General features: G+C 37.8%; 1 protein-coding gene across 3 annotated transcripts in view; it reads left to right on the forward strand.

Moving 5' to 3' along the window:
- LOC105009533 (nuclear GTPase SLIP-GC) overlaps positions 1-19,065 on the forward strand; it is a 56,648-nt gene extending 37,583 nt beyond the window's left edge. For all 3 annotated transcript variants that reach the window (XM_034295198.1, XM_034295199.1, XM_034295200.1), the window contains 10 exons: positions 6,531-6,652; positions 6,740-6,910; positions 7,392-7,561; positions 7,680-7,794; positions 7,999-8,107; positions 8,209-8,336; positions 11,145-11,229; positions 14,374-14,513; positions 17,425-17,524; positions 18,367-19,065. In XM_034295198.1, the coding sequence (XP_034151089.1) occupies positions 6,531-6,652; positions 6,740-6,910; positions 7,392-7,561; positions 7,680-7,794; positions 7,999-8,107; positions 8,209-8,336; positions 11,145-11,229; positions 14,374-14,513; positions 17,425-17,524; positions 18,367-18,827 (1,601 nt within the window). In that variant the 3' untranslated portion in view covers positions 18,828-19,065. The remainder of the gene's footprint in view (positions 1-6,530; positions 6,653-6,739; positions 6,911-7,391; positions 7,562-7,679; positions 7,795-7,998; positions 8,108-8,208; positions 8,337-11,144; positions 11,230-14,373; positions 14,514-17,424; positions 17,525-18,366) is intronic.
- The last annotated feature ends 7,381 nt before the right edge of the window (positions 19,066-26,446 follow it).

Genomic DNA, 26,446 nt, shown 5'->3' on the forward strand with positions numbered 1-26,446 from the left:
TTGAAGTAGAACAATAACCACATGTATTAACCCTTTGACCAAACAATCACACAGTGTGATCTGGCTAGAGTGGTCCCTGAAGCGTATGGTTATACCATTGTGATTAGAACACACCATTAGAACAGTTAATGCAACAACCACTGGTCAGGTTGTGCTTTTAATTACTCACATTTAGCTCACAAAATGTTTATAAATTTATTTCCTAAATTTTTGGAAGATCTACACTGTGATATTAACGAAGTAGCAAGTATTAAAATCGGGAAAATAAGGGTTACTTACGTGTCAACACTAGCAGTCATTTTTTTCTAAAATACACATAATATGTCTGACACATAAATGTGTGATATAAGCGACTAGAACATTTTACCATATCCTGGGAGAGCTGGCGACCGGTCAAAATCATTGTGTAAAAACTTTCTAGAAGTTATGTTACCCGTTTGTGGGCGCTGCTTGTTTGTTTATTAACCAAAAGATTAAGAAAGGTAATAAGATGAGTAACTCTGAGACCGGACGGTCATTTACATTTTCTTCTCTTCCCGACAGATTTGCTAATCTTTGGTCAGATATACCTTACTACTCCCAGAGTAATAGGCGTATATACTGAAGGGGCAGTTCCCATCCTGGAAAATCTAAGATTTGTCCCTCCAAAAATATAACTGTAAACACAAAATCTATGTAATTTCAATAATATTAGAATCACTTGTGCTAATAGCAAGTTTTTAAGTTTCAAAAAGTTGCAACCCCCCGCCCCTTTGCCTCACAATGGTTTGATCCACTGCCCCCCCAGCCCTCACACTGTGCCAAATACCCCTGTTTCGTAGTCCTTGACACCTCTTACGAAGGTTGCCAATTTCAGGCCAGTTGTGAGAGCTACAGTCTTTAATTACTCAACACACCAAAGACGGTTTATGTTGCGACTTTTCAGGAAGAGGAACTGCAAAGGAACTATCAACAGTCAAGAACAGTTAGAATCCTGACTGGCAAAAGCTCCAGCATATGATATTCTTCTACTCTTCCCAACTTTTAACGAAACCCCACCACTGGGCATTTGGACATATCGCGACACACAAACCTCAGCATTGTTACAACCCACCCACTGCTGTGAGGTATTAACATCAATAGAGGATAGATTGTGATTGGCAATGATTCCAGACCTTGACTTTTAATGTGTCCACCAGTAAAGACATTAGGATATTTCCCCCCTTTGAACCCCCCCTCCTTATCCCCCCATTCATTTTCCTATCCCTTCATGTTTATTCAGCCACAGCATATACCAGTAATATGCTTTTATTTTTTTTAATGCAAAAAATAAAGTATTTTACAATGAATGTGTACATATAAACAGATGTACAATTGTCAAAGTAGTATAAACATGTTCAACAAGAAAATGCTTGTATGTACCCTCACAGCGATGTAGCAACAGAACGTTCTTTAAAGTTTACAAACAATTTAACAGGGTTACAAGGAAATATGTTACGTATATTAATCAATACTAAAATAGTGGGACACATTACTTAAAACAGCAAAGTTAAAATGTCAGGTTTTTGTGATGTAAAAGAGTGAGACAAAGATAAATCATGTCAGATCTTTTTCCACTTTTAATGTGACCCATAATGTGAACAATTCAATTGAAAAACAAACTGAAATCTTCGAGGGGGAATAATTTAAAATAAAAACCTTACAATAAACTGGTTGCATAAGTGTGCACACCCTCTTATAACTGGGGATGTGGGTGTGTTCAGATTTAACCAATCACAATGAAACTAATGTTAAATAGAAGTCATTACTCACCTGCCATCCTTTAAAGTGACTCTGATTAATCTCAAATAAAGATCAGCTGTTCTAGTAGGATTTTCCTGGCATTTTTTTAGAAGCATCTCAGAGCAAAAGCCATGGTCTGCAGAGAGCTTCCAAAGCATCAGAGGGATCTCATTGTTGAAAGATATCAGTCAGGAGAAGGGTACAAAATAATTTCCACAGCATTAGATATACCATGGAACACAGTGAAGACAGTCATCATCAAGTGGAGAAAACATGGCACAACAGAGACTACCAAGAACTGGACGTCCCTCCAAAATGGATGAAATGGTCAGGGAGGCTTCCAAGAGACCTACAGCAACATTAACCCTTTGGCGCGTACGATCACACTGGTGTGATCAATCTAGAGTGGTCCCTGGAGCGTACGATCACACTGGTGTGATTAGAACGTCATGTTTAGAACGCACCATTAGCATACCTAGCTACAAGTAACGTAACAATGGCTGGTAAAACCGCGCAATTATTTACTCACATTTAGCTCAAACAGTGTTTATAACTTTATTTCCTGATTGTAATCTTTTCAAGACCATACTATGATATTAACCAGGTAGAAAGCATTCAAATCAGGACAAGAAGCGTTACTTACGTACCAACAGACAGCCAACACTAATGCACAAAAACAAATTATATTAGCGACTACTACCGATCAAAACCATTGCAAAAACTTTCTAGAAGTTACGTTCCCCGTTGTATGCATTTTATATAGTTTATTCATTTTCACTGCACTGAATAACTGGTCACGATTTGTTAGCTAGCGGGCAGCTGACGTTTGCTAGCGGGCAGCTGACGTTTGCTAGCGGTTAGCTGACGTTTTCTAGCTAGCTACAGTTATAAATCAACCAACTTTTGCAGCTCTTAGAATTCGAGTCAACGAGAGAAGCTTGCAATGCAATGCATGTAGTGTTCCTTACCTAGCAAGGTGACTGTTCAAATGCTGGCGTGAATTCAAATGCTGCAGAGTACTGAAGTCACGTGCAAAAAAACTCACGCTGGGGGGTCGGTAAGGAATATTTGAAACTCATGCGTGAAAAGGTTAAAGGAACTGCAGGAATTTCTGGCAAGTACTGGCTGTGTGCTACATGTGACAACAATGTCCCCTATTCTTCAGATGAATGGAGTATGGGGTAGGGTGGCAAGACGGAAGCCTTTACATACAAAGAAAAACATCCAAGCCCGGCTGAAGTTTGCAAAAACAAACATCAAGTCCCCCAAAAGCACGTGGGAAAATGTGTTATGGTCTGATGAAACCAAGGTTGAACTTTTTGGCAAAAACAACACTGCACATCACCCAAAGAACACTATATCCACAGTGAAGCATGGTGATGGCAGCATCATGCTTTGGGGCTCTTTTCCTGAAGCTGGAACCGGGGTAGGGCTGTGGTGGTCATTTTGGCGACGCCTCTTTTCACCATAAGAGGGGTTGGCTCTCCTTCATTCATCAGCTGATTTAATCAGGTACTCAAACTCAGCAGAGTTCCAACTAGGAGAGGAATCCAAAAATCCACTGGGGTCAGACTCCATATCAAGACCATGTCCTCAGTTGCCCCGGCAAACTGCAACTTCTTTTCAGCCAAGAGTTATTTTAGCCAACTAGCCAAAGCCTGTGAAAGTATAGTAGACAATAAATTGACAATATCAAAACAATACAATGTCAAACTGTAAAAATCTAGAGTGTTCCAAACATTACAGTAAGTCATACGCTTCACATTTAATTACTCTAGGTAAAGGTGTTAGGATAAATGCAAATACATATTAAAATGATCAAAGACCTTTTCTTCCAATGAACTGAATGCATCGTGAATGTAACATTTTCACATTTTATCCAATCTGAGTAGATTCTGGAACACGCAGTGTCAGCGTTTCAACCGGTTTTAACTCATAGTGATGCAGAGGAAGAAAGACACGGCCAAGCACGGTTGGTTTCTCGTACCTCAGTTTTTGATGTGATAACAAACCTTTTAGATTATTTTTCCACCTAGCTAAATCAATGCACAAAGTCTACTAGATAGATGTAAATGTCATTTAAAATGTAAATCTAGCAACTAGCAAGGAATTTACATGGCTACGTAATGTTTTGCCTGTGACATTGATATCTATTTACCATGAGAATCATAGAAATTCACTTTCCAATAATAATAATTACAATTCATATTTTGTATTAGACTAGTTTTGGTGTATACATACCAGTTGAATATGGTTCACATCATAACATATAGTTTTTGTTTATCACTTGAAGTGCTTGCATTTGTTCTACACATTTGTTTGATCTGCTAAGACTGTCATCAGTTTTTTGTTTTTTTTTCACTACATGCAGAATTATTAGGCAAATCGTGTTCCTCCAGATTAATTTTATTGTAGAACAAGCACAGTGCTCTCAGTCAATCCAAAATATAACTGAACCTCAAACCTGAATGTTTAACAAAGGAAAAATGAGTTTTGAACTTTCTCAGGGGAATACATAAGTGTTATTATTAGGCAACAATTATTGTGCAGAATTATTTGGCAACTAAATTGCAAAAGTAATTTTTCCAACTCATATGTTTATTCTAAATTTTTAAGTGCAACAAATAAGTAACACACAACACAAATTAAATAACATTTCTGGCCTTTCAAAAATATTCAGTGACCAAAATAGCCATCCTTCTTTTCAATAACTGCCATAAGCCTTCCATTCATGCAGTCTGTCAGTTTCTTGATCTGTTCATGATCAACTTTCGCTGAAGCAGCAACCACAGCCTCCCAAATGCTGTTCATAGAGGTGTATTGTCTTCCCTGACTGCAAATCTCACATTTGATAAGGGTCCACAAGTTCTCAATTGGATTTACGTCAGGTAAGCAAGGGGGCCAGTTCATTATTCGTGCATCTTTGAAGCCCCTTGCTTGCTAGCCAAGCAGTGGAGTACTTGGATGCATGTGATGGAGCATTGTTCTGCATAAAGAACATGGCCTTCTTAAATGCTGAGGACTTCTATCTGTACCACTGCTTGAAGAAAATATTTTCCAGAAACTGGCAGTTGGTATGGGAGTTGAGGTGGACCTTTTTTGGACCTTTTCGGGTTGAAAAGGTCCATTATTTATGCCCACAGACCCATCCATAAAACCTTTGAAAAGTCTGTCTTCAGGTATTTCTTTGCCCAATCTATGCACTTCAGCTTGTGAATCTTATTCAGTGGTGGTCTTCTTTCAGCGGTGTTGACCTTGGCCATGTCTCTGAGCACTTGACACTTTGTACTTCTGGACCCACCAGGTAGGTTGCAGTTCTGGAATATGGTGGCACTGGAGGATAATGGGTTCCTAGTAGCTTCATGTTTAATTATTCTCAAGTTTTTTCCAGTTGATTTGCATATTTTCTTCCCCATAAATATTTTCACCCCAGTTGACTATTCGCAACAAAACGTTTGAGTGTCCAGTGGTCACGCATCAATTGTTTAGCTAGGGTGTTGCATCCGTCTGAATGGCATTTTACAATTTAGGACTTTTCAGTGTCAGTTAAATCTCTTTTTTGGCCCATTTTACCTCAGGTCATGAAGCTACCTAATAATTATGCACACCTGACCTCTGTGATTGCAATTTTTAAATTATAGACTGATAATTTCTTTGTCAGTAGGCAAACGTACAAAATGAATAAAAAATTTCCCTCACTGTAGTTTGCTAATATAATCAAAATCAGAAATTATATGCATAACTAAGCCGTTTGGTGTTTCTGGAAAGCTGTGGATTAAATGTTTTGTGACTTCATTATCACATTCTAGAATGAGTACTGAAATCACATGCAAAAAACTCACTCTTGTGGGTAATATTTGAAACGTACTCATGAAAAGGTTTATCACTGGGATGGCTCTTCTCCATAAAAAATATAAATTTTTTAAAATTAAAATACCTTAAGTAAAATATAAAACTGCACAGGTACGGCTAACCATAAACCATAAACTAGATTTAGTAAGAAAGCCAGTTTTTTTGATCTCTCATTTCATTGGTCCATTCATCTGGGTCATGCAATTCCATAGGTCACTCTCATTGTCTTTATTTAGTGCGTGGTGATACTGTCAAGTCATCAGGTTTGCCAGCATTGTAGGAACCCAGGGTGTGACAGCTGGCAGGGATGACAAGAGGAATGCAATTAATGACTTGGGCCAAACGACACTGGGCAAACTCACTGAAGCTGCAGGGAATTCACATTTATGATGGTGAGCATGGTACAAGACAACTATTTTGGTTGTCTATTCCGGTGGTCGATTGTCAGCTGGTGGATAAACTCTGTTTTATTCACTTGGGCAGGATACGATCAACTTAGCCTAGTACTGCAGGTAGCAGGTTTGGTTTAGAGCATTTGTTGCTAAGCTTTCTGATCATGCTATCAATGCCCTTATCTGTGTTCCTCACCCACTTTTAACTTCTTAGATGTGTGCTTATTGGTTCAGGGAGGTAGGTCAATGTAAATGGCAAACAGTAATCTCTAATTGCAATGGTAGTCCATTCCAATTATCACATCAGATCACATGCAAAAACAAGGTTAAATCCTTATTAAGGTTTAATAAAACATTAACATTTAATAAAAAGGCACTGTAGGTTATAAAACACTAAAGCACCTGAAACAGGATAATAAAACATATCAATGTTTATAAAGCCATAATCAATCAAAATAAAGTCAGTGTCATTTGTGAGAATGATATCAAAAGGACACTGATGTAATTTTTACTGATATATTACAGAAATACCTCACCTTCAGGAATTTCTCAGAAATCTCAATGGTCATCACACAAGAACTTCCGATTATATTTCTGGAGCATATGGGATACTGTCTTTGATCCAAGGAGCAAAAAACAGCAACATGGTATTGTACTTTCCATATAATAGAAGTCTTCCTCTTTTTTATGTAAATACCTGTTTACAATACTAACTATGTGGAGTTGGATTCCAGACAGACAGCAAAGAGTTGTGCCAGATTTTGGAAAAGAAGCTGAAGGACAACCTTAAATCCATTGGTGATTCTATGGACGAATCTTGGGAGGTTTTTGACCGCTGCCTCTCACAAGGAGTTCAACAGTCAGAAGATTCACACGAGAAATTAATTAATAAAGTGATTTCACCTGTAAGCTAAGGACAAATAAAAACAATAGACTCATTCCTGCCATCACACATCTGTATGAGCTAATTGTGCTAACACCAGAGGAGCTTAAAAATTAAGAAACTACAGCTATATTAATGGCCACCACCACTTACCACAGATCTGAGATTTAGATTGTTGGCCACTTTACATACCAAACATGCACCAATCTTTAAAGACTGCTCACTTCACTGAGAATGAGTATCCAGAAAAAAGCCAATCATTGAGTATGCCAAGAATCTTGACATTTATCCTCATTCTTTTTTAAACATAATAGTAGTTGTAATATTTAAAGGAAGTAATAGTTGAGTCTTGATTTAAACATTGATCTGTTGATAGCACAAATTGGCTCATGCAGAAATTGTCTCATTGGGTATGTGAAAAGTGGCCACTGAAGAGATCCTCAGCCAGGCTAGATTTCCAAAGATGTTCTGTTACAACATTTGAAGTATTTCCCTTTTTTTAGAGGGGGAAAAAACATGGTGGATATCATAAAGTAGTAAAGTCCCTCTGCAAGCATGATGGCATTTACAAACCAAAAAGGAAGAAGAACAGAGGAAAGGAAATAAACCTAAATGAGAGTCTAGCCTCATGTATGCGGAGTTCCATTGATGAAGAGTTTAAATACTTTTTTCCGTAAGTTATTTAATCAAAAAACATTCAATAATTAAAAAAAAACTTCCATCCACATGTAATGATAAGGTACAATCTAGTCTTGTAACCATAATTCTGATATGAAAATACTGTGTTTCAGAAATGACAAATGGGGCCCAATAAGGGAGCAGATTGAGAACTTCACCCTTGAAGCAACCAGCTTGATTAGGGACCACCCGAGATGGTCACTGCATCTGAGATTCCTTAAGATGGAGGTAAGCTTTTCTCAAAAATCAGGAAATACAACATTAATGGTTAGCATTTTAAAGATACCTTTTATACAGAACCAAAAATAATGGAGAAAGGTTTTATCCAGGAAATAGACTGCTTTTCGGGTAAAGAAACATATGTTTGTAGTTTTACCTGAACCTCAAAACTGAAACGTCAGGGCTTCTTGAAACCTACTTTTTATTTTGAAGGAGAGGGAGTTGAAGGCAGAATTAATCTGTGAACTTCGCAAGAAAAAGAAAGAAATCTACTTCACTCTAACCAAGTCAATCATGGACTCTATGCATTCATGCTACAGAAGTAAGTTCTGAAATAAAAAATAATGAGAATCATTAGAGACCAAAATGTTTAGAATGTACTAAAACATGTAAATGATAATGCAAACAATATGACTGTTTTAGGGGCATCACTGCATACAGGAAAAGATTCTCTAAAAAGGATGAAAGATGAGATACATCAGCACGTGAAGAATGTAAATATTTTCCGGAAGGCAAAGGACGATATGCTGGTCCGTTTAACCAAACTGAAGGTTTGACACATTATAGTATGTTGGCATTCAAATGAAGTACCATTGTGAAATGCCAGTATATAAACTGCTGCTAAAAAGTATGTGAACCCTACAGAGATTATCATAATATTTCTAGAAGATTCATAAAATTCGTATTTAAACCCCAGTTTTTCCAAATAAAGGGCACAAAGAAAGTATATGATATTTTCATTGTTTATTTAACAAAAGTGGTCCACTTAACAAAAACTTGAGTGCAAAAATGGTTACCCCTTCATTCAATAGCAGTAGTAAATATACGATCGCTCTTTTTTTGATTTATGTACCGCATTGCTGCAGTACTTCAGGCAAAAGGAGCCCCAACTAAATATTGAGTGCTGTACATTCTCATACTTTTCATGTTCATACTTTTCAGTTGGCCAACATTTTTAAAAATATTTTTTTTGCATTGGTATTTAGTAATATTCTAATTTTCTGAGATACTGAATTTGGGGTTTTCATTAGTTGTCAGTTATAATCATCAAAATTAAAAGAAATAAACACTCGAAATATATCAGTCTGTGTGGAATGAATGTATACATTATACAAGTTTCACTTTTTGAATGGAATTACTGAAATAAATCAACTTTTTGATGATATTCTAATTATATGACCAGCACCTGTACATATGCGTCTCTGAAATTAGGGGACTGTGTATGAAAATGATTCATACAATATTTTCTACCCCTTGAATTAAAGCTGAAAGTCTGCAATTCAATTGCATCTCAGTTGTTTCATTTCAAATCCATTGGGTTGGCATACAGAGCCAAAATTATGAAAATTGTGTTAGTGTCCAAATATTTCCAGACCTAACTGCACAACCATGAAGCCCCGCCTTAAGCTAACACAATCCTCAACACAGCACAAAAAACACAGTCGACCTGTGACTATTAAGCAGCCGACAGACTTGGTAAAACATGTCTCAAGAATACAACCAAACAGAATTAAAATAATTTTAAAAACCTAAGCTGATAGATTGGCTGTGTGACACCTTGGATGACAACGCAGAATCCGGCTATGCTGATCCATACCCAAATGCCTTGACTCAGTCATCTTACCCACCAAGAAACTACCATTGGCTTGACTGGTTTGGCGCTGAGCTAAGACCTCTTAATTTAACATACCTGCCAAATATTGACAAGAGTAATGAAACGGACAACTGTCTCACCCTTGGTTTTAATGATCATCAAAGCAACATTGTGTAAGATCCTGAAAAGTTGTCATTGCCGCCATGCTCAGCAAAGCGTGTATCGGGTGTGAAGTGGATTACTCGTGTCAAAGAAGACATTCCTGCCTTGATTATTTTTTTGAGATTCATGTTGATGACTTTGTAGAGAGTTTTAACAACACGACTGAAACAGATGTTGGCAAAAGATTTGGATGTGTCTGGTTTTCAGGTGTAACTGACCAAGATTCAGGTGGCAGCTGCAGTAAGATGTTTCTGTGCGAACTTAAGGAGGAGCCATACATTATACAGAGTTTCTGTGAGAATAGGGATAAATACATGGATGAAGATAATGTGGAAGCAGTATGCAGTGTATCAGTGTCTTGATTAATTAATGTTAACATGTACATATATAAAGTGGGGAGCACAAGTATTTGATACACTGCCGATTTAGCAGGTTTTCCCGTTTACAAAGCATGTAGGAGTCTGTAATTTTTTATCATAAGTACTCTTCAACTGTGGGTAACGGAATCCAGAAAATCACTTTGTATGATTTTTAAGAAATTAATTTGCATTTTATTGCATGACTTAAGTATTTGATACATCAGAAAAGCAGAACTTAATATTTAGTACAGAAACCTTTGTTTGCAATTACAGAGATCATAAGTTTCCTGTAGTTCTTGACCAGGTTTGCACACACTGCAGTGGGGATTTTGGCCCATTCCTCCATAAAGACCTTCTCCAGATCCTTCAGGTTTTGGGGCTGTTGCTGGGCAATACAGAATTTCAGCTCCCTCCAAAGATTTTCGATTGGGTTCAGGTCTGGATACTGGCTAGGCCACTCCAGGACCTTGAGATGCTTCTTACGGAGCCACTTCTTAGTTGCCCTGGCTGTGTGTTTCGGGTCGTTGTCATGTTGGAAGACCCAGGCACGACCAATCTTCAATGCTCTTACTGAGGGAAGGAGGTTGTTGGCCAAGATCTCGCGATACATGGCCCCATCCATCCTCCCCTCAATACGGTGCAGTTGTCCAGTCCCCTTTGCAGAAAAGCATCCCCAAAGATTGATATTTCCACCTCCATGCTTCAAGGTTGGGATGGTGTTCTTGGGGTTGTACTCATCCTTCTTCTTCCTCCAAACACGGCGATTGGAGTTTAGACCAAAAAGCTTTATTTTTGTCTCATCAGACCACATGACCTTCTTCTCTGCAAATCAATTTATAACATTTTTGACATGCGTTTTTCTGGATTTTGTTATTTTTCTGTTTCTCACTGTTCAAATAAACCTACCATTAAAGTTATAGACTTATCATTTCATTGTCAGTTGGCAAATCTACAAAATCAGCAGGGGATCAACTACTTTTTTCCCTCACTGTAGTTGGTGTGCCTTTTATAGGATGCATCTTGTTCTAGTTTCAGATGTGCCCACAAAGGAACAAATAAATAATTGGTTGACTGAATGATGAGCGTTTAGGTGACGTCTTTGGAGTTCTCATCTTGTTATTGGAAACAATTGTGTGGGTTTTTCTTTTATCTTGTTATAGTATTTTTTTAAATGTTAACTTATTTCTGTTAATTGCTGAGTCATGATGAAAGCTTACTACATAATATTTTGTTTTCCACATTAGAACTTCATTGTGATGCAGCTGCAGTCTAAACTAGAAAGATCCATTGAGATCTCACTCAAGACACCTGACAGCTTAATCTTCCCAGGTAAATGAAAGAACTGCATTTCTTTACCTGTTCCATACAACTAAGACCAGGCACCACAGTTAAAAAGAGTGATTTTGCATCAATTTCTTAAATTCTTAATTTTGGGATATTTTGCAAAAAAAAAATTTCAATTAGCTTGAAAATAATTCATATAAATACTTTATTTATATAATGCAATCTAAACTCTGGCAACTACACCTAGCATGCATTTTGTTATTGTTAGCATGTTTCATATTTCAATCACTATATTCAATCACATTCTAATTTCTGGAAAATACATTCTATTTGCATTAACCTTTCTTCATCGGTCATTTTCTCAAAATGATGTTTCCCTTGTGCCAGACAATTTTCAACAAAAGTACATTCACAATATTCCACACACAGGTTGTTTGGTCTTAAAGCCAGAAATATACAGAGGCTTTTTATCTTTCTTGTCTCATTTTGATTTTAAGTGTCATTTTATCTGAAAATATAGGCAAAATATTAATCTGTCATACATATGAAAAGGTTTTACCATTGGGTGTCTTATCACAAAAGAAAACCAAAAACATTCTGCGCCAAAATAATGTGTTGAAAGACGTATGCAGATTAGCAGATATTTAAGGACATTTTGCCTCTTGCTTTCTATAGTTAAATAAATATAATGTGTAATATATAAATAAACATTTATATCTATACAAACCCGATTCCAAAAAAGTTGGGAAACTGTACAAATTGTGAGTAAAAAAGGAATAATTTACAAATCTCATAAACTTATATTTTATTCACAATAGAATATAGATGACATATGAACTGTTTAATCTGAGAAAATTTATCACTTTAAGGGAAAAATAAATTGATTTTATATTTCATGGCATCAGCACATCTAAAAAAGTTGGGACAAGGCAATGTTTACCATTGTGTGGCATCCCTTATTCTTTTTATAAAAGACTGCAAACGTCTGGGGACTGAGGAGACAAGTTGCTCAAGTTTCTTTGTCGCATCTTCCTCTTTATGATGCGTCAAATGTTTTCTATGGGTGAAAGATCTGGACTGCAGGCTGGCCATTTCAGTAACCGGATCCTTTCATCTATGCAGCCATGACATTGTAATTGATGTAGTATCTGGGCTGGCATTGTCATGTTGGAAAATGCAAGGTCTTCCCTGAAAGAGACGACGTCTGGATGGGAGCATATGTTGTTTTAGAACTTGGATATAACTGTCAGCATTGGTGGTGCCTTTCCAGATGTGTAGACTGCCCATGCCACACGCACTCATAACAACTTGGGTTGTCCTTGTCCTCTTTAGTCCGGATGACATGGCGTCCCAGTTTTCCAAAATGAACTTCAAATTTTGATTTGTCTGACCACAGAACACTTTTCCACTTTACCACAGTCCATTTTAAATGATCCTTGGCCCAGAGAAAACGCCTGCGCTTCTGGATCCTGTTTAGATACGGCTTCTTTTTTTACCTATAGAGTTTTAGCCGGCAACGGCGAATGGCACGGTGGATTGTGTTCACCGACAATGTTTTCTGGAAGTATTCCTGAGCCCATGTTGTGATTTCCATTACAGTATCATTCCTGTATTTCCCGTCTGAGGGCCCGAAGATCACGGGCATCCAGTAAGGTTTTCCGGCCATGACCCTTAGGCACAGAGATTGTTCCAGATTCTCTGATTCTTTGGATGATATTATGCACTGTAGATGATGATAACTTCAAAAACTTAGCAATTTTTCTCTGAGAAACTCCTTTCTAATATTGCTCCACTATTTTTCGCTGCAGCATTGGGGGAATTGGTGATCCTCTGCACATCTTGACTTCTGAGAGACACTGCCACTCTGAGAGGCTCTTTTTATACCCAATCATGTTGCCAATCGACATAATAAGTTGCAAATTGGTCCTCCAGCTGTTCCTTATCTGTACTTTTCCGGCCTCTTTTTGCTACCTGTCCCAACTTTTTTGGAATGCGTAGCTCTCATGAAATCCAAAATGAGCCAATATTTGGCATGACATAACATAATTTCTCACTTTCAACATTCAATATGTTATCTATATTCTATTGTGAATAAAATATAAGTTTATGAGATTTGTCAATTATTCCATTCCTTTTTTACTCACAATTTGTACTGTGACCCAACTTTTTTGGAATCGGGTTTGTATGAGCCAATCATTTATCCCTATATTCAATTGAAAATAGTACAAAGATAATATTTCAAATATTGTTGGTCGCAAACGTGGTCTCGCATCAAAAATTCTGAATTTGATGCGAGCAACACATTTAAAGAAAGTTGCCATAGGGGCATTTTTAGCACTTTGTTGCATCTCCTCTTCTTCTATCAATAATCCGTATGCATTTGAGAACTGAGGAGACCAGTTGCAGTAGTTTTGAAATTTAAATGTATTCCCATTCTTACTTGATATAGGATTGCCAAATGTTTTCAATAGTGGACAGGTCTGGACTGCAGGCAGGCCAGTTTAGCACCCGAACTCTCTTACTAAGGAGCCATTCTGTAGTGATACATGCAGAATGTGGTTTGGCATGGTCTTGCTGAAATGTGCAAGGCCTTCCCTGAAAAATACTTTGTCTTGATGGCAGCATATTTTGCTTCTAACCCTGTTTATATTGTTCAGCATCAATGGTGCCTTCAAAGATGCGCAAGTCACCCAAGCCTTGTGCACAAATGCACCCCCATACCATCACAGCTGCTGGATTTTGAATGTATATATATATATATATGAATACTTCCATATTGTAAAGTTTCAGTCTGATAAGAGTAAAGGGGAAAAAACACTATTTGAGGGTGGTGGCTGGCCGTAAATCAAATCAAGCACTAGTCCGAACTCAACAAGTTGTCCGAACTCAACACTGTACCAAGCACTAGTCTGAACTCAACACTGTACCATTCCAAGGTGTGGAATGGTACAGTGTTCTAGGCCACTGCCTCCAGTGTACATATACTGCAGCAGCATGGGGTCATGCACGACCCACTGCTCTTTTCACTCTCCTCCTTTTAATCACCACTATCTGTCCACCCAAAGAAGCATTAAAAAACAAATATATCTTAAAAAAAGAAAAATGCTAAGTTTGCAAACTATAACAATTAAATGTTTAGCTACATTTGACTCCTGTCATAATTTCTCCCGAATCCCTTTTTTAATGCAGATGATGTCACTGAGGATTATAACAAGATTAAGAAGTTGATGGATTGCTCTAGTACAGTGCCGTTCACTTCTATATTGGATCCACAGCCAACAACTACTGCATTTCAGTCCATGTCGGGGAATGGAAAGAAGCATGTGCAGGTATGTTGGTCGAGAGTTAACAACCTTCACATCTCAATCATAGGAATTTAGGCTAAGAGTATTTCATCCTATGTAGCAGGATTGCCTTGGCATGCTATTTCTCATTCAGTGGCCAACAATGATTTCTCCTTAACATAACTCTCATGACAAACAACCATACATACAGTGCCTGGCAAAGGTTTTCAAAACCCTAAACCAATTTAATGATATTACTAGATTACAAACGGTACACTGAAATTCTGTAAAATTACCTTTTTCTTTTGCAGCACTGAAAATCTATTATTGTAACTTAATATTGGTTTTATTTTGTAAATATTAGTAAAAAATGAATTATCAAATCAAATGTTATGATTGAATAACTAAATACCGCTTAATAGAGGCTATGTATCTGAAAGAAAATGTAAACCACAGAAAAGTCTACAGAAGTAGACTACAGAAGTTAAAGTAAAACACATATACATATGTATATATATATATATATATTCAAAAAGTGAAACTTGTATAATGTATACATTCATTCCACACAGACTGATATATTTCGAGTGTTTATTTCTTTTAATTTTGATGATTATAACTGACAACTAATGAAAACCCCAAATTCTGTATCTCAGAAAATTTGAATATTGTGAATAGGTTCAATATTGAAGACACCTGGTGCCACACTCGAATCAGCTAATTAACTCAAAACACCTTTAAATGGTCTCTCCAAAAGACGACCATTGACACCTTGCACAAGTAGGGAAAGACACAAAAGGTCATAGCTAAAGAGACTGGCTGTTCACAGAGCTCTGTGTCCAAGCACATTAATAGAGAGGCAAAGGGAAGGAAAAGATGTGGTAGAAAAAAGTGTACAAGCAATAGGGATAACCGCACCCTGGAGAGGATTGTGAAACAAAACCCATTCAAAAATGTGGGGGAGATTCACAAAGAGTGGACTGCAGCTGGAGTCAGTGCTTCAAGAACCACCACGCACAGACGTATGCAAGACATGGGTTTCAGCTGTCGCATTTCTTGTGTCAAGCCACTCTTGAACAAGACACAGCATCAGAAGCGTCTCGCCTGGGCTAAAGACAAAAAGGACTGGACTGCTGCTGAGTGGTCCAAAGTTATGTTCTCTGATGAAAGTAAATTTTGCATTTCCTTTGGAAATCAAGGTCCCAGAGTCTGGAGGAAGAGAGGAGAGGCGCAGAATCCACGTTGCTTGTACAGTGTAAAGTTTCCACAGTCAGTGATGGTTTGGGATGCCATGTCATTTACTAGTGTTGGTCCACTGGGTTTTCTGAGGTCCAAAGTCAACAGAGCCATCTACCAGGAAGTTTTAGAGCACTTCATGCTTCCTGCTGATGACCAAGTTTATGGAGATGCAGATTTTATTTTCCAACAGGACTTTTCAGTTGGCCAACATTTCTAAAAATCCTTTTTTTGTATTGGTATTAAGTAATATTCTAATTTTCAGAGATACTGAATTTGGGATTTTCATTAGTTGTCAGGTATAATCATAACAATTCAAATAAATAAAAATTTGAAATATATCAGTCTGTGTGTAACGAATGAATGTAATATACAAGTTTCACTTTTTGAATGGAATTACTGAAATAAATCAACTTTTTGATGATATTCTAATTATATGACCAGCACCTGTATGTATGTATATATATATAGCAAGCAGAATGGATGATGAAACAAACAGTCGGGGAATGGAAAGAAGCAGGAGACTGAAGTCAGAAACTCAATTTGAAACTGTAATTAGACATAACCAAGTCAACAGTTCAAAATGTGCTGGACTTTGGCAGCAGAACTTAAGGCTACACTGAAAGATGCAAACCTCTGACCAGCACCTAATATTGAAATTCATATTAGAATTCAGCTGACATGATGTAATTTATGACAGCAGCAGCAGAATTAATACAGAAGTTTGCACCAACATCTTGGCTGCCAAAATACAAAAAAAATGCCAGCAGACTCATTGGGCAGCGCTTTACAATGCAACAGGACAATTATCCAAAACACACTGTCATTGAAACAATGTAGTTATTGGAGTTCTGTGGTTTTGACTGGCCATAGTCAATCTTTAATTCTGATTCAACAAGCATTTTACTTTCTGAAGCGGAGACTGAAGTCAGAAACTCACCAGCAGTAGCTCCAAATGCCTGAGTAAAAGCTTGGCAAAGCATCTCAAAGAATGATACCATACGTTTGGGGGAGTAAATTGGTCAAAGATGCACTGATGTTAGTCATTGCATGCACAGGAATAGCAACGAAATACCAGCTTTTATAAATCTTACATTTGTTTTAACTTGAATTGTCTCAATACTTACATATGCATGAAATGGGGGTTAGAATTGCCAGGAAGAAATTGTGACAGTCTGTGCTTTTGCCTGATATTCTTTAAAAACATATTTTCATGTGCCTTGAGTATCCACAAAAATAACTATTTCATCTTTACTCTTCCAGTACTATTCCCATGTAGGGCACGGCACTGTAACTGAAATCCAAAGCTATTTCTATTGGAATGTTCCATAGGATTTGCTAAATAGTTTTTGTAGGGCCCTGTCATAGGTCTAAATTATGCTCCAATAACCTATTGGCTACTGTTTAAAACTGTAATATAACCTCTCACAAGACCAGACAAACATAACTGTTCATTAACAAAGAGGTGTTTAGCTCTCTTTACGAGGATTACATTTTGCCCACGATGACTGAGTCTCAATTTGGTAATCTTGTCTTTCCCTACTCCCATGCTCTGTGGCTTTTTGCTTTTTCTCATGGAACTGTGACAGGCTATCCTCATGGTGACCTGAACTTGTGAATGCAGATTCCTTTTACCAGTCATAAGAAACAACCAAATCACATATTTTATTCTTTCTATCTCCCATGACATGCCATCAATATTTGCTAAACAATGGTGAAGATCACAGCACCCATTGATCCTGACCCCCTGAATTTGCAACCTGCGCTCTTCGACAGCGAGAGTAACGATCTGAGAGGGTCGGAGTGTCAAGTTCCAACAGGTCAGTAAAATTACTTATTTTTATTAACCTTGTCCCCATATATTAAAACAGTATTCAGATTTCATTATTTAAAAAAAAACTCTTAAGGTTCTCTTATATTTTGAATCGCATGAAATCCAACCGTACCTCTCAGGAGTTACGTTCAATAAGAACATAAATCGGTGCAATTACGATCGCTATCAACATATCCCCAGTGCTATTGGTCCTTAGTGACTTGCTATTACGTTGCTCCTTAATGTTTCACTAATATGTTGGTCCAAAACATAATCGATTGAAAATGAAAAATGCCTGGTTACGTATAACATTTAATGTTAACCGTTAGGATTAAGGTTAGGCATGACCGTACTGGCGTTAGGGTTAGGAGAAAGGTTAGGGTTAGGTTACAAAACAGAAAATGCCTGTCTAAACAACACAATTTCCCAACAAAAACATGTCTCGCCTCTTGCTGCAACCGAACTCGCTACCATTGGACTGAAAGTCGGTTGCGGAAACGCCTCTCACCATCCCTGACCTCAAAGCCCTTGCAAACAGCTACTCTACTGAACTATTAATGCATTCATAACTGCCCCTATTGTACAGTTTCTGATGTTCAGCAAATGGAACTTCTCATACATTGACACTGAACGTGGTCTCGAGTCATCAAGGACCAATAGCACTGGGATATGGTGATATTCAACATAAAAGCACTGCTGATATGTTCATACTGAAAATAATTGCAGTTTACAAGTTTGTTACATATTAAAGTAATTCCTACAATGCGGGGCTGCTAAAATCAATTAGATCAATTATATGATCTTGTCATAATACTGACCTTGCATTTTATTTTCTGACATCAATCACAGATGCTGGGACTGAACTGAACCAGCTCTCTGATGTAGCATTTGTGAAAAAGAACAGAAATGCTCTTATTCAGAGGGTGAAAATGGTGGATGCCATAGCAGATGATCTGCTTCTGCATGATATGATCCAGGACGAAATGTATGAAAAAATCTCTAAGGGTTCTACCACTCAGGAACAAATGAGAATTTTGATTGGAGCAGTACAAGCAGGAGGAAGAATGTCTACATCTGCCTTCTGCGTAGCTCTCAGAACCTATGAACCTCCTCTTGTGCAGGACCTGGGTAAGATCAAACTCCTCTGTAGCTCACTTGGTAGACTAGAGAATAGTGACTGCAATGTGAGGATTGTGGGTTTGAGTTTTGGGACCACCAAAATGCAAATATATCCTGTATGTTACTTTGGAAAAGAGCAGCTTCTAAATGGAATACATTGTATAGTCTGCTTGCAACATAGAGACGGATGACAAATTAAAGGAAAAATCAACATAGTGTCTGAGTAAGATGTTCAGCCACGAGCTGCCAGAACAGCTTAAATGTGCCTCGGCATTGATTCTGCAAGTCTCATGAACTCAACCAGAGGAATGGAACACCATTCTTCCCAAAGATATTGCATTAGTTGGTGTTTTGATAATGGTGTTAGAGAACACTGTACACGTCAGTCCAACATTCACAATGGATGTTCAATTCAGTTAAGACCTGGTGATTTTGAAGGTCATACAGTAGCATATGTTTCATATTTCTTCATACTCATGAAACCTTTTACCTACTCCTCGTGCCCTGTGGATCGGTGTCAGGTCCTGGCTATAGGGAGGCCCCTAGCCCTCTATATGTTGGTCTAGGGGCAATAGTCAGGACCTGGCAGCTGCCCCGCGTGGCCTCCAATTAAGAATCCTAATTAAATTGAGTTTGTTCACACCATGGTGTGGATCATTGTTTGTGCTTTTTGCATTTACGTTACTCTTTTTTTTAAATATAATTTAGCTCTTGCCATCTTGATCCAAAATTGAGGTCAACTGATCAGATGTTAATTGTATCATGCAGTTCACCTGTATGGAAGCATTGTCATTCATTATTTTCCTCCACTCATTTATTTCGTTTTTTCCTTTAATTTGTCATCAGTCTGAATTTCCCCACCTTTTTGTATTATCATTATAATTTTAAGCATTGTTCCATAAACAGTTACTGCTTTCATAGAGATACAATTAAAGATCAGGAAGGTTTTAGGTTTGAATCCTGGGCCATAATAGGACTAAAGAAATATAAACTAAAAATCAGCCAGTCTAAAATGGCTTTCTTAATTGGACAGTATGGACATATACTGTGTAACAAACCTACTCACTTTTAACTAGTAGAATTCTGGATAAAATGAACCTGAAAATGAGTTCAGAATTGTACACAATTCATCTAGTATTGGCCTGTCATGCATTATGAACTACCAGTAGCCTTCTTTTAAACTGATACAAATATGGTTTGTATTAATACAGTGGATATAAAAAGTCTACACACCCCTGTTAAAATGCCATGTTCATGTGATGTAAAAGAATGAGACAAAGATAAATCGTGTCAGAACTTTTAATGCAACCTATAACATCAACAGTTCAATTGAAAAACAAACTGAAATCTTTGAGTGGAAAAAATTAAATAAAAACAATAACCTGGTTGCATAAGTGTGCACACCCTTAAACTAATACTTTGTTGAAGCACCTTTTGATTTTACTACAGCACTCAGGCTTTTTTATGGGTAGGAGTCTATTAGCATGGCACAGTGGCAATAATTGCCCATTCTTCTTTGCAAAAGCGCTCCAAATCAGATTGCGAGGACATCTCCTGTGCACAGCCCTTTTCAGATCACCTCACATATGTTCAATTGGATTCAGGTCTGGGCTCTGGCTGGGTCGTTCCAAAACGTTTATCTTCTTCTGGTGAAGCCATGCTTTTGTGGATTTGGATGTGTGCTTTGGGTTGTTGTTGTGCTGAAAGGTTAATTTCCTCTTCATCTTAATCTTTCTAACGGACGCCTGAAGGTTTTGTGCCAAAATTGCCTGGTATTTGGGACTGTTCATAATTCCCTCCACCCTCACTAAGGCCCCGGTTCCAGCTGAAGAAAAACAGATCGAAAGCATGATGCTGCCACCACCATGCTTCACTGTGGGTATGGTGTTCTTTGGGTGATGTGCAGTGTTGTTTTTGCGCCAAACATACCTTTTGGAATTATGGCAAAAAGTTCAACCTTGGTTTTGTCAGACCATACATTTTCCCATGTGCTTTTCTTAGTAAGAAAAGGCTTCCGTCTTGCCACCCTACCCCAAAGCCCATTCATATGAAGAATACGGGAGATTGTTGTCACACACAGCCAGTACTTGCCAGAAATTCCTGCAGTTTCTTTAATGTTGCCATAGGTCTCTTGGAAGCCTCCCTGACCAGTTTTCTTCTCGTCTTTTCATCAATTTTGAAGGGACGTCCAGTTCTTGGTAATGTCTCTGTTGTGCCTTATTTTCTCCACTTGATGATGACTGTCTTCACTGTGTTCCATGGTATATCTAATGCTGTGGAAATTCTTTTGTACCCTTCTCCTGACTGATATCTTTCAACAATGAGATCCCTCTGATGCTCTGGAAGCTCTCTGCGGGCCATGGCTTTTGCTCTGAGATGCAACTAAGAAAATGTCAGGAAATTCCTACTAGAACAGCTGAACTTTATTTGTGATTAATCAGTCATTTTAAATGATGGCAGGTGTGTAATTACTTCAATTTAATATGAGTTTGAATGTAATTGGTTAATTCTGAGCACAGCCACATCCCCAGTTATAAGAGGGTGTGCACACTTATGCAACCAGGTTATTGTAAGGTTTTTATTTTTCATTTTTCCCCCTCAAAGATTTCAGTTTGTTTTTCAATTGAATTGTTCACATTATAGGTGGACAACGTTCTGACATGATTTATCTTTGTCTCATTCTTTTACATCACAAAAACATGGCATTTAAACAGGGGTATGTAGACTTTTTATATCCACTGTATAAACTTTGGACTTATTATTGCTTTTCTAGACACCCAATGTGTTTTTCATAGCATGTAAAGTAAACTCCCCACCAATGTGTTAAAATAACTTGATGCAGATTGGGAAATCTTCAAGTGATCCATAAGTAAAACAAAGAGAATTCAATGTTTATGTTTATTTTATATACAGTGACCAATTAAACAAAGAGTTTTTCAATATGCTGATATTGAATTCAGAAACAATGTTTGAACCTACACTACTGTTCAAAAGTCACTTAGAAATATCCTTGTTTTCACAAGAAAAGCAAATAATTTTGTCCAACAAAATAACATCATATTGTTTAGAAATACAGTGTAGACATTGTTAATGTTGTAAATGACTACTGTTGCAGCAAACAGTTGATTTTCAATGGAATATCTACATGGACATACAGAGACCCTTTATCAGCAACCATCAGTCCTGTGTTCAAATGGCACATTGTGTTTGCTAATCCAAGTTAATGAATATAAAAGGCTAATTGATCATTAGAAAACCCTTTTTCAATAATGTTAGCACTGATTAAAACTGTTGTGCTAATTAAATTAAATAAGCAATTGAACAGGCCTTCTTTAGACTAGTTCAACAATATCTTCAGCATCAGCATTTTTGGGTTTGATTACAGGCTCAAGAACCTTCTTCTGAAACTTGTCACTCTATTCCTAGAAGGACAGCATCCCGTAGTCGCCTCTTCGTTGTTGAAACTGGTCTTTTGGAGACTGTACTAATTAACAAAGCTGCCAGTTGAGGATCTGTGAGGCATCTGTTTCTCAAACTAGACACTAATGTATTTGTTCTCTTGCTCAGGGATGCATCCACACCTCTTTCAATTCTGGTTATAGCCTTAATTTCTCAGAACCAAAAAAGTGACAAGTTTCAGAACAGCAATAGTAATTTACAACATTAACAATGTCTACACTGTATTTCTGATTAATATGAGGATATTTTAATGGACAAAAAAATAGCTTTTCTTCAAAAATAAGGACATTTCTTAGTTACACCAAACTTGCGAACGGTAGTGTATATTCAAACTGTGCATTCTTATACTGTGTTTTAATATAACTTACATGTATATTTTTCTACCTGTTGCAGAATCTTCTTCATGCTTGTAAAATTTGTGGCTTGGATTGGTCCTCAACTGCTTGTCAAAAGATGGGCCCTCTTCTAGAACTACTTGTGAGAATGCAACAGTCACTCCTTGGACCAGACTCTAAACACTAAGTGGACAGCCCCTAAGCTCTGCACCCTTAGCCCTTGATTGATATATTAGACAGTCACATCTGAGTGTACTTGCAAGTGAACTAGCCCAAGCAAGAGAGTGGTATAATCAGAGTTAGCTAACACGCTATGGAGTTCACTAACTAGCTACCCACCACAGTCAGATAAATGAGATAAATTAAGTCTTGTTCATTAAATGTTTATTAAATGTGACATTTTGTGGCCACCGGTGTGAACATTTTCATTGAATGAGCATCATGTTACCTGCAATTGAGTGAAGTTGTTCACTCATCTCCGGAAGCTAAATAAAGGAACGAGGGAGAAGATTTTGTAAATTGGACCAGCACTTAAGATAACAAATGCAAACTGCATCTGGATTTCATGGGACTTCCCCAGAAGGACAGTGTTTAGGGCAAGTGCTTAGGGAATATCTACTTTGTGTTTAGGGTCCAGCCACTATAATCTTTATCCCCACTGGATCATTGGTAGGTACTTATAAAGTAAAGGTGCACTCCAGTCAAATGATCACCATATTGAAATTGCCAAGCTCCTCCAAAATCACATCATCTTAAAAGGTGATCTCAGGTGAAGGGTGATCTTAAAGTGATGTAACCTTTTCACACGTAAGTTTCGAATATCTTTTAACAGCCTCCACTGTGATTTCTCAATGCATGTGATGTCAGTACACGCTGACTGTTCCAGATTTTGATTATGACACCACAATACATTTCATCCACAGCCATCCATAAATATAGATGACATGAATGCTTATGAATCTGACCATTCAATCTCAGAGTGACTCATCACCTTTGTCTTTGGTTGATTTGGATAAACAAACATAACAGCACCCCCAAACGTAAGCTACCGTCCTGTTCAGGTGTGCAAAAGGTTGTTTTCATTGGCTAGAATTGAATGCCACTTTTTGTCTTCTAAACCAATGATTAGTTTGCAAGGTCAGACTTTTCAGCTGCAAAGTTATGAGTCATGTCATGTGATTGGAGTGCACCTTTAAGGATTCTTGTGAAATAATGTATCTTTTATGTGTAATAATGTGTTGGCCTGGAGGATTCCAGTCTCTTTGTGTCACAGTATCCTCTCCTGAGGCTCCCCCTGCTGGTGTGCCTGGGCTCCTGCAGTCGGCGTCACCGGCTTTCTGATGCCACCGCCCCTCCCTCTGCATCATTACTAGGCGCACCTGTTTATTGTTATGTCATTAGTGTAGGTGTATATCTGTCTGTCGGTTAGGTTGGGGTTTTGTGGGTTATTGTTTTGTCATATTCGTTCCGTGCTTTTGAGTTTTCTTGTGGTGCACGTTTGATACCAGCTGGGATCTCTGTTTGGCCCGGCGTTTTGGTGCTTTGCCCTACTGAGCTTGCCTGCGCTATTATAATAAACTACAGCAAGCCACTCTCCTACGTCTGACTCCTATCCTTCTGTGTCAGATCGTGACAATTTGTGCTATCAATGACTAAACCAATGATTAGTTTGCAAGGTCTGACTTTTCAGCTGCAAAGATATGATTGATGTCATGTGATTGGAGTGCACCTTTAAGGATTCTTATGAACTAATTTGATCTTACGGGTAAAAATGTGTTGGAGTATAATGCCTGGAGGATTCCAGTCTTTTTGTGCTTACATTCCAGTACACCTCCATTAACATTCCACAAATTGCCAATTAATCTGACAAGGAGTGACAGAGAGTGAAATGTTAGAACAAACCCATAGGATTCCTCTCAGCTAATGTGTAATGGAGTTGCTAATCATGTTCCCGTTTAAAATGTGTTTTGCCCTCGTTAGATTTTTTTTCTTGTTATAGAGACTCATTTTATCATAATGTGAAGTCACCAGGCAACTATAGGAGGATGCAATGGTGCAGCGCTGCTTGAAAAAGTGGGTACTTGGCGTGTACCAGCGTATACCCTGTACTACACCCCTGCTATGTTCCTCTGACTCTTCAAATTAAACACACATTTTATCATGAATTAATGGTTTGAAGGTTAATTCCGATCCCAACTGGTGAAGAACGGGATAACTAGTTTTTCACAGTGTTTTTTTCAAAAATTGTTTTCATGAGTTAAAACTGGTAATAATGCCACTTTAAAAACTGTATCCTTTTTGGTATGTCACTATTTAAAAAGGTATCCTTTCAGCAGTTATAACTGGTTACAACTCATTTGTAAATGGTTATTGGTGTGTCACTTTAAAATAAGGTATCTTTTGAGAAGACATCATCTCATCTCATCTGTAAGATACCATTCAGATTAGTGTGCACAATATATTTGGATTATTGAAAAAGTGTCGAGATGTGAACAATATAGTGAAAGGTAACATAATATGATTAAATAATGTCTGTAGTAAATTTGGGCAAAGACACATAATTTAGACATGACAATTAGTTGAAAAACCAAGCACTGTTTACTTGAGAGCACCAATATGTCCAACCGAAAAAATTGGAAAATAACAGCATAGAACTGCATTGTCCAACTGCAAGCATTCACAATATGGTATGTAAGGGTTCATCATAGAAACAGTTGTAAACGTTTTATAAATGCTTAATAAAAAAGAAATAATTGTCTCACTATTTGGCAAGAACTGACCTGCTCACACAACATTTCAAGCAATGTGTTAAAATAGTTTATACACTCACCTAAAGGATTATTAGGAACACCATACTAATACTGTGTTAGACCCCCTTTCACCTTCAGAACTGCCTTAATTATATGTGGCATTGATTCAACAAGGTGCTGAAAGCACTCTTTAGAAATGTTGGCCCATATTGATAGGATAGCATCTTGCAGTTGATGGAGATTTGTGGGATGCACATCCAGGGCACGAAGCTCCTGTTCCACCACATCCCAAAGATGCTCTATTGGGTTGAGATCTGGTGACTGTGGGGGCCATTTAAGTACAGTGAACTCATTTTCATGTTCAAGAAACCAATTTGAAATGATTCGAGCTTTGTGACATGGTGCATTATCCTGCTGGAAGTAGCCATCAGAGGATGGGTACATGGTGGTCATAAAGGGATGGACATGGTCAGAAACAATGCTCAGGTAGGCCATGGCATTTAAACAATGCCCAATTGGCACTAAGGGGCCTAAAGTGTGCCAAGAAAACATCCCCCACACCATTACACCACCACCACCACCAGCCTGCACAGTGGTAACAAGGCATGGTGGATCCATGTTCTCATTCTGTTTACGCCAAATTCTGACTCTACCATCTGAATGTCTCAACAGAAATCGAGACTCATCAGACAAGGCAACATTTTTTCAGTCTTCAACTGTCCAATTTGTGCAGCTTGTGCAAATTGTAGCCTTTTTTTCCTATTTGTAGTGGAGATGAGTGGTACCCGGTGGGGTCTTCTGTTGTTGTTGCCCATCCGCCTCAAGGTTGTGCGTGTTGTGGCTTCACAAATGCTTTGCATACCTCGGTTGTAACGAGTGATTATTTCAGTCAAAGTTACTCTTCTATCAGCTTGAATCAGTCGGCCCATTTGAATCAGTCGGCCCTTCTTCAAGTTTGAAGAAATATTAAAACTTGCCAAGGTAGAACTAGTAGGCCATTTAGAATAATATGCATTAAGTTTCAAATTTTTCTAACGATTTGTGAAAGATATACTAAATCAATGAAGACCTTTTTAAAATATATTAAATGTAGTAGACTAATTAGCGTGTGGATTGGCGTGTTGATGACAAAGTTAATAATCGTTTTGCAAATGTATTTCTGCAATTACCCAGTTCACTTTTAACCCGGTCCCTACTGTAGCCTATGTGGATCAGCTTCTTGTGAGCAACATTAAAGAAACACTTCCGGATCACGAAAATTAGGAC

The sequence above is a fragment of the Esox lucius genome, chromosome 11 (assembly GCF_011004845.1).
Source record: "Esox lucius isolate fEsoLuc1 chromosome 11, fEsoLuc1.pri, whole genome shotgun sequence".
Classification (NCBI taxonomy): Eukaryota; Metazoa; Chordata; class Actinopteri; order Esociformes; family Esocidae; genus Esox; species Esox lucius.